The following is a 13,675-nucleotide window of genomic DNA, read 5'->3' on the forward strand; positions in this document are numbered from 1 at the left end:
TTCATAATGGAGCTCGATGCGGATAAATTAGTTGATTTAGTACAGGAAAGATAAGTTCTGTACAATTTTTGAAACAATATCACGACAATAATGTGGTTTCTAAAAATATGTGAAAAATTGCAAATGAGATGAAAGCACCAGGTGAATAATAATTTATAATAATAACACTGCATAACAAATGTTAACATTTTTTTTTTTTTTGCGCTAGGCATGTGATATATGTTTTCTATATAATTTGAGCCTCCTGAATACGAATAAGACAATAAAAACAGTTTTTGGTTACGGTTTTTGAGAAATGTTGGAATTTATATTTATTCAAAATATTGTTTTATATAATGACAATAAGGCTAAATATTCACTGTTCAGAAGATTACAGCTTTCTTTTTCTGCATTTTCTTTTACACTGGGCATCAGGTACATCACGAGCTAAAGTCCAACAATAGTCTGCTAGCATATTGGTACTCCATTGTCCTTGGTATCTTTTTTCCATAGTTGAAATTTCTTGATGGAAGCGCTCATCATGCTCATCACTGAAATCGCACAATTCTCGGGAAAAAAAAAAGTCAAGATGTGAGTGAAGGAAGTGAATTTTTAGGGAAATTTTACAACCCGTAGTTTAATACGCCAACAGTAAATTTTTCACTAGTTCTTCATAGTTCTCACTTCTACAGTTATCCAGAAAATTAATTCAACCTTCTTGAATGCTATCCAGACGGCTGTCTCCTTTCCTTCCTGCAAAGATTCGAAGTGATTGTCCATTATTTCTCTAATTTGTGGTCCATTGAGAACTCCCTCCTTTATTTTTGAATCACTAATAGCAGGAAATGTTAAGGAATGCGTGCTGGTCCGAGTCCTCATGGGGGAAGAAATTTTCTCATGAAATTTCGGCCAGTGTATGGGACCGGTGCCCACCTAGCATCGTGATGCACTTGGGAAGCTACGATAGGTAGTGAAAACTGGTTGCGAAAGCCAGATATAACGACTGGGGGGATCATCGTGCTAACCACACGATACCACGATACCTCCATTCTAGTTGGATGATCGTCCACCTCTGTTTTGGCATGTGGACATGAGGCCAGCAGCCGGCTGGTCGGTCTGGGCTCTTCACGGGGTGTAGCGCCACGGATTATTATTAGCAGGAAATTTTTCCTGGATATTTTTAAATGTTTCAGTTTTATAATTTATCCCTTTAACAAAATTCTTCATTAACTCTAACTTATTGTGTAAAAGGGGTAAAATTACTTCGCTTTGAGGTACAAGGGGTTGATGTATAATATTTTTCTTCCTTGGCTCTAGTGATTGTCGTTTTATTTTATAATGCTTATCTCGAGCGCGAGTCCACACCTGTGGAGTAACGGTCAGCGCGTCTGGCCGCGAAACCAGGTGGCCCGGGTTCGAATCCCGGTCGGGGCAAGTTACCTGGTTGAGGTTTTTTCCGGGGGTTTCCCTCAACTCAATACGAGCAAATGCTGAGTAACTTTCGGTGCTGGACCCCGGACTTATTTCATCGGCATTATCACCTTCATTTCATTCAGACGCTAAATAACCCAGATGTTGAAAAAGCGTCGTAAAATAACCCAATAAAATAAAAATAAAATATCTCGAGCGCGACTGTCCAATTTGTACAGAAAGCAGCAAAATTTTGTGTAGCCTAATTGCATTCCAAAAAGCAATGCTAACTTACAACCTTCAAATCCGCACATATAAACCATTCGTACTTTGAATATTATCATTAAAGCACACTTTAAAGAAATACACGTCTTACACAGAATAGTAACACCACAGAAATATCCTGGTAAACTGAAGCGTTTTCATACGGTGAACCTGTTTCTTCCCCTCCAAATGGAACCGAAAAGGGCAATAAAACAATTTCCGCTTCTAGAAGTGGTTTTAATAAGAAAGAAGTGCGCACAAACGTGCAATTTAGTTTGGTATGAGTTACTTTTCTTTACTATATTCCATTAGTGACTTCGTTCTATTCACACATTTACTAAAATGATATTTTGGACACACTTCGTAGCACAGTTTGTACACGCATTCGGGGGAAGGTTCGTGGTACTCTGATCTTCTGCACAGTTTGTGGTGAAAACCGTGAACTGCTAGCCTTGTTATGGCGCTTCGTAAATTGTTGTTCGGTGGTTTTGACATGGTGATATATTGCAAAATATAAACTACAGTAATGTAATTAAAGTTCACCGTGAAAGAAATGAACATCTCAAGTAAAATCAGGTAAACTCAAGTGAATTTATACCGCGAACCTGTTTCACTCCCTCGAAATAGACTCGTAGAAGGACAATAAAATAATTTCCCTTTCTACAAGTGCTTCTAACATGGTGCCCTACTTATACTAATATTGTTTTCACATAATGGGTCTTCACATTTGTAAAACAAAATAGTTACACACGAAATACGGTGATTTTTTTTTAAATAAAATGCATAGAAAATTAATTATATTGTGCATCTCGAAAACCCGAAGTGATGGAACATTTTGCTTGTTATTTATTAATTCAGGAGGTAGAAATTAGTAAGAATTTGTTAGTTTTATGTCTGGCGCAAAATGACTGTTGACCAGTGTAATTTGTAGTAAGCCTAATTCTCTGCTCTATACTATCACTCATTATTGATTTAATATATTATTTTTCTTTATTGTGAGTCGTGAAGTAGTCATAAACATAAAAAATGACGTTTGTGCAGTACATTTTAATTTTAAGACTCTTTCAATCGTATAGATTTTTAGGAGCTTGCGTCCTTAGGAAATAATAAGCAAATACAATAGCATTTTTCATATAGATAGTCCTCTATCATTGACGCCATTTTCTAGCCTAGGCCAGTTTTCCAAACCCCCACAGCCAGCAAATCAGTTGTCGCGAGCAGACAGTTTTAAGCTGTCGCGAGGCGTTGTAAAGCAAAACGTAGCGTAGCGTCGCGCCGCGCCGTGTCGCGTCGCGTCTGATTCTGTGTGCACCCGGCCTAACAGTCCATTATTGTCCACACGTGTGGAGTAACAGCGTGTCTGGCTGGGAAACCATGTAGCCCGGGTTCGATTCACAGTCGGGGCAAGTTACCTGGTTGAGGTTTTTGCCGAGGTGTTTCCTCAACCCAATATGAGCAAATGCTGGGTAACTTTCGGTGCTGGACTCCGGACTCATTTCACTGGTATTATCACCTTCATCTCATTCAGACGCTAAATAACTTAAGATATTGATAAAGTGTCGTAAAATAACCTACTAAAAAAATTAATGGTGGAGTTAACACGCGTAATTGAGGTTCGTTTTCCGACCAAAGTCATCAGTAGGCACTTTCCAACAATGTGGCCTCCGCGATGTCCAGATTTCAATCCAGGCGACTAATCTTCTTGCAAGATGGCGCTCCACCCCACATCTTTATCCGTGCAAAACAATTAATTACGCAGATGTTTGGCGATCGTATCATCAGTAGGCACTTTCCAACAATGTGGCCTCCGTGATCTCCAGATTTAAATCCGGCCGACTATTGGTTGTGGGGTTACCTTAAAGAGCGAGTTTTCCTGACACATCCAACAACCGTACTGCAACTGAAAGATGCCATCTCGAAAGAAATTGCCAATATTCCAAGATATTATCTGCAAACTGCTGTGCATGGTGTCGCAGACAGAATGCTGTACGTTGAACAAGAGAACGGCGGACATCTTCCCAATGTTTTGTAAACCCCGTTGTTTGCCCAATACTGTGGTGTTTTTGTTTTTCTCAAATATTATAATATTTATAGCAGTTTAATGTTTGAACTGAGTTTTGAAATGCTCTATTTATATCTCTGTGTGTGTGTGTATGTTACTTTTTTCTTTTATATATTAATTTACAATTTATTCATTTACAGGTACAAGCTGAGTTTGGTTCATGGCTCTTATCTTGGCTTGCAGTTCAAATTAAACCTCGGTACCACTTCTGTGGCCTTGAAGGAATTTATTATGAAAGACCACCATATAGGTTATGTATATAATTTTTAATTTTAAGCTATCTGAAAAGGTTTATTTTTTTACTTATATTCATTTGCATATGTTTCTCATGCAGAATAGAAACACACCAGAAATTAAATACAGTATAACTTGGTTATAGCCTCATCTAAAGCAATGGTATTCAATCTATGGTACATGTACCCCCATGGGTATCTCTTCTACATTTGAAACTTTTCTTTTCTTTATGCCTTGCTCCATTGTACTGTATGCAACACCTGCTTGCAAACTGAATGTCAGAAGTTAAAATCTGAACTGAATGGATTACAGTACTATACGCAACTTCGCCTGTTACTGTTTGCAATGGGTTGTTGGCATAGCATAAAAAACAGTGTGGTCTAACTCCATAACCATTTTCATTTTCTTAAAATTCCAGTTCTTGGCGTGTAATATGTTTCTGTTGCAGTAAATGAAAATAATATTGATAACTAATAATATTACTGGCAGCTTGCGAATTTCTTTCAATGACAGTCTCTGTTTAGTGTAGCCTATATATACAGGGGCATAATTTTGTTTTTACTAACATTTCCAATATTAACCTGACTATATCTTTGGATTAACGATTGAGAACTGGAAGCACTGTTTGCTAACCCCTTCCACGACCAAAGTTTGACGACACTAGTGTAAAATACAATATAAATAACTTACTAGGTATAGGATAGAAAAAAGTAGTGCATTCATTTATGTAAACTAGGAAATGTTGCGATTTTGAGTTTGATCATTTTCGTCGGGTTTTTATTTAATCAAAATACAGTACAGTATTAACAGTAAGTGTTTTTACTCACTAACTGAACTGTCCAATCGGACATATTTGTTATGCAATGTATAGTATACTGTCTACAGCACATTAGCATACAATATTTACTGTGCATTTAAATTTAAAAAATAATCAAAATATGGATATTTAAACAAATTATTGAAAATGGTGGTCGTTCATTTCGATACAGGCTTCAGTTCTTTTGTGCATATTATCAAAAACGTTTTCAAGCAAATCTTCTGAGATTGAATGTAATTGTTTAATTCTTCTATTGTTGTAGGATGTTAAGCAAACACAACTGTTTGACAGTAACCCCAAAGAAATAATGCAAAGCACTCAAATCAGGCGACACCGGGGAGCCATAATCCTATGCCTGTTGAAATAATTTTGTACATACTCTATAACAGTGTACCTTACGTACTGTCAATTCAATCTTCACTTCTGCCTGATCCACATAGATAAATTTACTCAGATATGCTATCTACTGTCCGTCCATGTGGTTATGTAGGAGGGTCTTAGAAAGGGGGGAAATCACGTGACAATTACTACAATTACTTACTTAACAAGGCTCTTTTATTTAAATTATTTTAAATAGTTGTATAATATTATGTACAAGTCCAATTCCTAACAGCAAATGTTTTCAGAAAAGAGCTAAGACAGCCCAGCCACTAGCCTTTACAGAGGAGCCAGCAGAAACGAGTGGGGGAAACCAGAATGCGTCGTAACTAAATGGACGCACAGTACCTGTGCGAAAATATGATTCAGTAGTGAATGAATGCTCTTTCTTCGCTGGAAAATGGGATCATATTTCTGGAAAGTACTATACTCACTCACTCTGTACTATGACCGTAAGACGACTTTGACTGCATATGTGGCTTTGGTTGTGTGTGTGAAAGTTTCCTATTAGAAGATGTGTCAAAAACTCAGGTACAATAAAAATTGAAGTAAAAATAAAATGATGTCCCTGTAGAACATGAATTTTTAAATAATTTATACTATTGCTAAATTTCGCTATAAACGAATTACTAATTAAAATATGCCATTATAAAAATAATCAAGTTGTAACCGAGATGTCGCCTAACCACGATCACTATAACCAAGTACTGGTGTGTTGTTTCACAAGTTGTTCTTGACTAGAGTACACATTGATTACTGACGAATCTTCTTTTACCATGTGCAGGAACCACAGTGTGTCAGGAGACACTGAAGAACATGCCACACGTTATATTGCAATGGCTAAGGTAGCCAACACATCGAAGCAGAAGTGGCTGTATGCACTGAGTTTGGAACCAATAGATCAAATGAAAGCATCAGACTTATACCAAGCGACAACAGATCAAACTGAATGCCCATACACAGGCAGGATGTTGCTTCCTAATATTTACGGAAAACAGGTCAGGATGTGCTTTTGATTACAAGGAAATCCCTCTTTGTTTTGAAATTGCTGGGGTTGGCTTTGTTTACTACTTGTAGGATCTCAGTATATATAACTACTGAAGCTTTCCTGGCAACGTGATAATTCGAAATTTTCTCGGGCTTCCAGCCAGGTCATAAGTTGGTGATCCACCGACGTTTCGAGGATGTTCATCTTCCTGAAGATGAGGAAGATGAACATCCTCGAAACGTCGGTGGATCACCAACTTATGACCTGGCTGGAAGCCCGAGAAAATTTCGAATTATCTCAGTATATAGTTTCTTTTTTCTGCTAAAACTCCTCCAGATACCAGTACTGTTACCAACTGTAGCTATTTCATTATATGCTTGTTAGATTATTTGTATATGTATTGTATACTACTGTTATTTAAATTTTGAAATGTACTATGCAGTTTAATGCACCAACTTTCTTTCTTTGTACAGGAAAGGTCATCACAGTTTTTCTATGACATGGACTCCCATGAAGAGGATGGTAACTCAAGAAAGAAAGTAAAAAAAGATGACAAGAGACAGCCCATTGTTTTTGACCAAGGTATTACTTCTAAGTTAGATTTGCCTATGTATCCATTTAATATTAGCTGATCACGTGACATTCACAGAGATCTGAGGGGTTGTGAATCTCATGATAACTGTGATATGTGATGATTTCCAATGATCTGGATCTTGGTAGTTACACCATTTTCATTCTTGCTTCCCAATATAGACTTGTTATGTCGTGTGCGTATTGTATGGATTGCAGCTTTAACAATAACGATGATGATGATATTTAAAGAACATTAAATCCAGACGTTTGAGATGGGCAGGTCATGTAGCACGTATGGGCGAATCCAGAAATGCAAATAGAGTGTTAGACTGGAGGGGAAAAGACCTTTGGGGAGGCCGAGACGCAGGTGGGAGGATAATATTAAAATCGATTTGAGGTAGGTGGGATATGATGGTAGAGACTGGATTAATCTTGTACAGGATAAGGACCGATGGCGGGCTTATGTGAGGGTGGCAATAAACCTTCGGTTCCGTAAAAGCCATTTGTAAGTAAGTAAGTACTGTCGTGTGCACTTTGTCTGTCTTTACTTAGGGCACTGTACTGAAATAGGTATTCTGCATTCATTACAGCTTCTGTGTTGCATAACATACACTGTGATATGTATCACTGAGACTTTTCGTGTTAGTTCTACTTTTATATACTACAAGCTGGAACTCACTGTCAGCTATAACTAAAAATGGAATCGTAGAGAGATGATATAGGCCCTGATTTGAGTATTTTATGACAGTAATTGGTCATACATTTATTTGTTTTGATATGTGAAAACAACGTTTTCTAATACATATGGATGTAATTTCACAGGAGCAGTCGACTTTTGTTTGGCAGATGCACTTAATTTCATTTTGAACACGAAACTGTTACACATAATAAATTTACAAATAGATAGAGGTAATGGGGAACTTACAACCACACCTTTTCATGGTGAGAAATTGTAATGTATGTGTGCAATAATGGTAATCTATGGAATTTTCCCTTTTTTTGAAGAAACTTCGTCTTTTTTTTTTTTTTTTCCAGAAAGGCGAAAATTCGGAACATTTTGCATACAATTCAGAGAAATTTTAATAGTTCAGAAGAACACAAAAAATTTATAAAATGAACAATAATTCAGCTCTGATAAAATAAAACAAGTTGCAAAGGTGTAATCTTCAGCACTTGGTACCATTCAACATTGTCTAGGTACCAAATCTAACTTTTATTTCACTGATGATAAGTCTGTTACGTTTGCTCAGGGATGGGAAGCTGTAGTTCTTTGGAGAAATATCGTAACTTCCCTTTCAACCCATTCATCAGTAATTTCTTTTGAGTGAAGTGAAATAAACACCAACATTACTTTTGGTATAGTAGAATTTATATACTCAAGTACACTTAACTTCTATTTCCAGAAAAATAAATACTTTTAATTGCAAACTGACCTTGGCTGACCCTAAGGTTAGTTAGACAGACTTCAAGGTGAAAGGACAGGCAGTGTTGTCAATGTTATTTGCCTTCTGTCGCCACACAATTATCAGATGAATGTCACAGACTGAATACAATTGCAAGGAATAGGAGTGGCAACAACGTACCAGAGATAGACTTCACTACCACAGCTAATCTACAGATATATTGATGTGTTGCTCTTTTCTAGCATGTACTTGGTATTACACCGCATGAACTCCTTTTCACATATTTCCATCTAGTTGTCATATTTGAATAGTCTGCAGACATGAAACAAATCCGATATTTGCTTTTGAAATAATTACGTTTTTAGTTATTTATCACCACCTGCATAGAATTGGAATATATCAGTCCCCTAACTGCCCATTGTGCAATTCAAACCAAGAAATGGATTCGGAACACCTCAAAATCTGTGCTTCAGTGGCTGACCATGATAATATCTTTGAAAAATATTGGAGTGCAAGAGGTCAAATGACTTTGTTGTCAAACGCCTGGCATTAGAAAACAACGACAACAGTTATTTATCACCGACAAAACTGACACAATCTCTGTTTAAAAAAAAAAAAGGTAAGATTGGGAAAAACCAGGATTTGAACCTGGGACCTCCTAAATGCGAGTCTAGTATTTTACCACTGAGCCACTTCGCGTAGTGAAATATTTGTTGTAAATCAAACGTACTTACCAGAAGTTTAAAATGATTATGTTATGTATGTTCTTAAAAAGTATATTTTAATATATAAATTATTTATATTTCAGCAAACTGTAAACAAGTGTTGAATTGAAGGGGTGAGAATGAGATAGACCAAAGTCACACTTTTAATAAAAATGGTTTTTTGTGCGAGTTAATTTCTTACATATATGGGGAAGCTACTAATAAATTATTATAAAAATTACTCAAGAAATGAGGTAAGTATACACCAAAGAAATTATGATAACGCACCTAATAGCATTGAACTCTAAACCTTTAATACACTCTCCTGTAAAATTTTGCCTGTTTGGCTTAGGACTATATCATTCTCACCCCTTCAATTATATATTCAGATACGATTATAATACGAGTAGTTTGTATGTCTTCAATCTTGATCTTGATGTTTTCAGAATCGTGTTGGTTTTGTTTGTCAAGTGCTGCAGTTGAGAAACATCTGATCATTAGTATTGGAAATGAGGTAAGCTATTATGTATTCTCTATCTTCTGTCATGGCTCTATTTCCTCCTGTTCATTCCAGATCCCTTTGCACGTGGTCATTCCATCGGAATCTGGGTCATCCCAAAATTCTTGTTCCATCTGGTAGTTCTTTCCAAGTAACTTATTAGAGTCTGAAGATAAACATGTTTGAAGAAACTGAGAAGTTTAAATATCTTGGAACAGTAATGACAAGTAACAATAACGAATTAATTGAAGTACAGAGTCGAATCACTGCAGCCAATAAGGCCTATTTTGCATTAAGCGGAATATTGAAATCTAACTGTGTGCACAAGGAAACAAAACTTAAAATATACAAAACAATTATTAGAAGTATTCTCTGTTATCCAAGCGAAACTTGAACATTATCTAAGGAGACAGAAGCTAAACTAGGTATATTTGAACGCAAAATACTCAGAAGAATTTTTGGACCAGTGCAAGAAAATATGCAGTGGAGAATATGTTATAATAACGAGCTATATAAATTATACAGAAGTTTCGATATTGTTACTTTCATCAAATTAAGGAGGCTTGAATGGGCTGGACATGTCTATCGGATGGAAGGGAACAGAATACCAAAGAAGATCTTAGAAGGGAAAATACATGGTAAAAGACCAATTGGAAGACCCAAAAATAGATGGATAGGTGTGGTAACGATCGATTCTCAGGACTATCTCGGAACAACTGCCTGGAGGAGATTAGCACAGGACAGGGACAGTTGGAGGAAGAAAATTGAGGAGGCTAAGGCTCGATTTTGGGCTGTGATGCCATCGTAGTAGTAGTAGTAGTAGTAGTAGTAACTTATTAGAGATTGTTCTCTTCTTATTACATGTATTAACAAGCGAAGCCTTCTTCTACTTTTAACTATTGCTACAACTTCTGGTTCCAAGTACAGGCTCTTCCTAATTCGCCACTGTCCATTGTCTTGAATGGGACTAAAAATCTTTCTCAATATTTTATTTTCAAAAATTATTAGTGCCCCCCCCCCCCTCTGTTTTCTTTGCTAAAATCCGCGTTTCTACTCCTTATATTAAAATGGGAAGAATCTATTGGTTTGTAACATCTTATTTTTGTGGTTGTGGTAAGAATTTTGGTAATCATTAATGATACGAGAACAAAAAAAATCTGTTTACTTTTGAAAGGTGATGAAAATTTACAGCTTCTGTTAAATTTTTATCTTTGATTTTTTTGTCGCAGATATTGGAATTTGTCGACTTCACCCTCTCATATTCTTGATTCTCTTCAAGTGATATCTCTATCCAGTGCTTTTGCTTCAGTAAAGTCTCATTTTATTGTTGTTGTTGTTTTCTAATGCCAGGCGTTTGACAATAAAGTCATTTGACCTCTTGCACTCCAATATTTTTCAAAGATATTATCATGACCAGCCACTGGAGCACAGATTTTGAGGTGTTCCGAATCCATTTCTTGGTTTGAGTTGCACAATGGGCAGTTAGGGGACTGATATATTCCAATTCTATGCAGGTGTTTGGCCAAACAATAATGTCCTGTTGCCAATCTAAATGCAGCTACAGACGATTTTCATTTTATAAACCTATGGATCAACAATTGGCTCTCTTCTGACAAAGGAAAAATTTTACAGTCCGTACAAAAGAAACCAAATGACCTGGAAATGTACAAAAACTTTCCCAGACATGTTCAAACATTTTTAACAAGAGCCAGAACAGGTCACATTGTCACTCAATTGTACTTACACCAATTTCACCTTTCTGATAATTCTACTTGTCTGTGGTGTAATAATCTTGATGAAGATCTAGAACACATTCTTCTATACTGTCCATCCATAAACCACAAAAGAAGTAAATTAAAATCATCAGTACCAGTTGCAGAAGACTCAGCCCTGCAGTATATATTGACTACGCCCCAACTCTGGCTACTAACAACAGACATCTATAATGAACACCGATCAAAATACCCCTCATTTCTCATGAAAAACAAAAACTGAATAGACTACAATGGACTATAGTGGACTTTATGTTATCAGCAAACAGCTGGATACATTAAGAAGATTGATTAATACCCAATAAATGATTTCATTTATTTCAATCTTTTAAATGGACATATTTAGCAACATGATAAGCAAAGTCCAGGATAACAGAGAGGGTTTGGAATTGAACGGGTTACATCAGCTTCTTGTCTATGCGGATGACGTGAAAATGTTAGGAGAAAACCCTCAAACGATTAGGGAAAACACGGAAATTTTACTTGAAGCAAGTAAAGCGATCGGTTTGGAAGTAAATCCCGAAAAGACAAAGTATATGATCATGTCTCGTGACGAGAATATTGTACGAAATGGAAATATAAAAATTGGAGATTTATCCTTCGAAGAGGTGGAAAAATTCAAATATCTTGGAGCAACAGTAACAAATATAAATGACACTCAGGAGGAAAATAAACGCAGAATAAATATGGGAAATGCGTGTTATTATTCGGTTGAGAAGCTTTTATCATCTAGTCTGCTGTCAAAAAATCTAAAAGTTAGAATTTATAAAACAGTTATATTACCGGTTGTTCTGTATGGTTGTGAAACTTGGACTCTCACTCTGAGAGAGGAACATAGGTTAAGGGTGTTTGAGAATAAGGTGCTTAGGAAAATATTTAGGGCTAAGCGGGATGAAGTTACAGGAGAATGGAGAAAGTTACACAACACAGAACTGCACACTTTGTATTCACCTGACATAATTAGAACATTAAACACAGAACTGCACGCATTGTATTCTTCACCTGACATAATTAGGAACATTAAATCCAGACGTTTGAGATGGGCAGGACATGTAGCACATATGGGGGAATCCAGAAATGCATGTAGAGTATTAGTTGGGAGACCGGAGGGAAAAAGATCTTTGGGGAGGCCGAGACGTAGATGGGAGGATAATATTAAAATGGATTTGAGGGAGTTGGGATATGATGATAGAGACTGGATTAATCTTGCACAGGATAGGGACCGATGGCGGGCTTATGTGAGGGCGGCAATGAACCTTCGGGTTTCTTAAAAGCCATTTGTAAGTAAGTAAGATAAGCAAATTAATTGTTGCATTTAATGAGAAAGTGTGTCAGCTTTATGATACCGAATTTGGTTGTTAAGATTTTTTTATTATTTAGTTTCCTATCAGTTGTCGTGTACATATATCTTGATTTTCACATTGTAAATAATTTCATTTTATTTATAAGTATCATCACTTATCTTCACCCTTTCACAAACTGATATATAAGTTACTGTAGAATTGATCCTTTTTTTATATCTCATTAATATTGAGCATGTATTCATTTAGGTATACCTGGCTCTGGCTAAAGGAGGATTGGTATCAGATCATGTACTCATCTCACCAGTGGGCCATCACCAGTCACTGTCAGATTTACCAGAAGCAGTGGAAGAGGAAATTGAAAAGTATCCTTGGAGATTTCGGTATTAACGTAGTTCAGCAGATATATCGAAAGTAGCCATATTTTTATAAACCATTAATTCATTTATATAATTATATTTTATATAGAATGCTTTTATTCAAGTAACATATCAGCTATTACTTATATTTATTACATAACCTGTTTTCATGAAGAAATAATAGGTTTTTTGTTTTTAAAACTGCTCTCTGACCTCATAGGTATTCAGTAAGTTTTATATAAATTTAGTATTCATATACCATTAGGTTAATGTCACAAAATGATCCAACAACTTCAAAAACTACAGAAAAGAATTCAATTGCAATAGATACCTGCACATTGCGGAATTGCTGGAAATGAAACTGCTGACTTTCTTGCCAAAAAAAGATCCAATTTAATTCAGAATACAAATACAAGCCTACCTTTTACATCCATCAAAAGACTAATTAAAAATAAATATAAAATCAAGCAAAACCAAGCACTATGTTGTTGTTGTTGTTTTCTAATGCCAGGTATTTGACAATAAAGTCATTTGACCTCTTGCACTCCAATATTTACCAAGCACTATGTACCAAAGCCAAAGATAAAAAATGGAGCATTTTAATAAAAAAACCAGAAATTATTCCAGAAATCCCACGTAAATCTGCAGTAGCAAAATTCAGACTGCTTACAGAACACGATTATTTGGCCAAACACTTGAATAAAATAGGAACTTACACATATCCAAATTGCCCTCTATGCAACAAAGAAGAAATGACTGAAGATCATCTACAAACCTGTGAAGTTCTACCTGATGGATCCACCACAGAGAAATATTGGAGAGCAAGAACGCTAATGGCTTCGTTGCCAAAGCCCAGCATTAGATAACAACAACAACAGTATTCATATACCATTATTATGCCTCGAAAGTTGATGACCTAAAAATCACAGAAA

At 36.1% G+C, this 13,675-nt stretch overlaps 1 protein-coding gene across 1 annotated transcript in view; it reads left to right on the forward strand.

Moving 5' to 3' along the window:
• Positions 1-13,675, forward strand: part of LOC138699550 (CWF19-like protein 1) — a 32,786-nt gene that overhangs the window by 11,896 nt on the left and 7,215 nt on the right. The window contains exons 5-9 of the mRNA XM_069825534.1: positions 3,856-3,965; positions 5,929-6,142; positions 6,606-6,714; positions 9,259-9,326; positions 12,634-12,749. Coding sequence (XP_069681635.1) covers positions 3,856-3,965; positions 5,929-6,142; positions 6,606-6,714; positions 9,259-9,326; positions 12,634-12,749 — 617 coding nt within the window. The remainder of the gene's footprint in view (positions 1-3,855; positions 3,966-5,928; positions 6,143-6,605; positions 6,715-9,258; positions 9,327-12,633; positions 12,750-13,675) is intronic.

Source organism: Periplaneta americana, chromosome 5 (genome assembly GCF_040183065.1).
Source record: "Periplaneta americana isolate PAMFEO1 chromosome 5, P.americana_PAMFEO1_priV1, whole genome shotgun sequence".
Lineage (NCBI taxonomy): Eukaryota > Metazoa > Arthropoda > Insecta > Blattodea > Blattidae > Periplaneta > Periplaneta americana.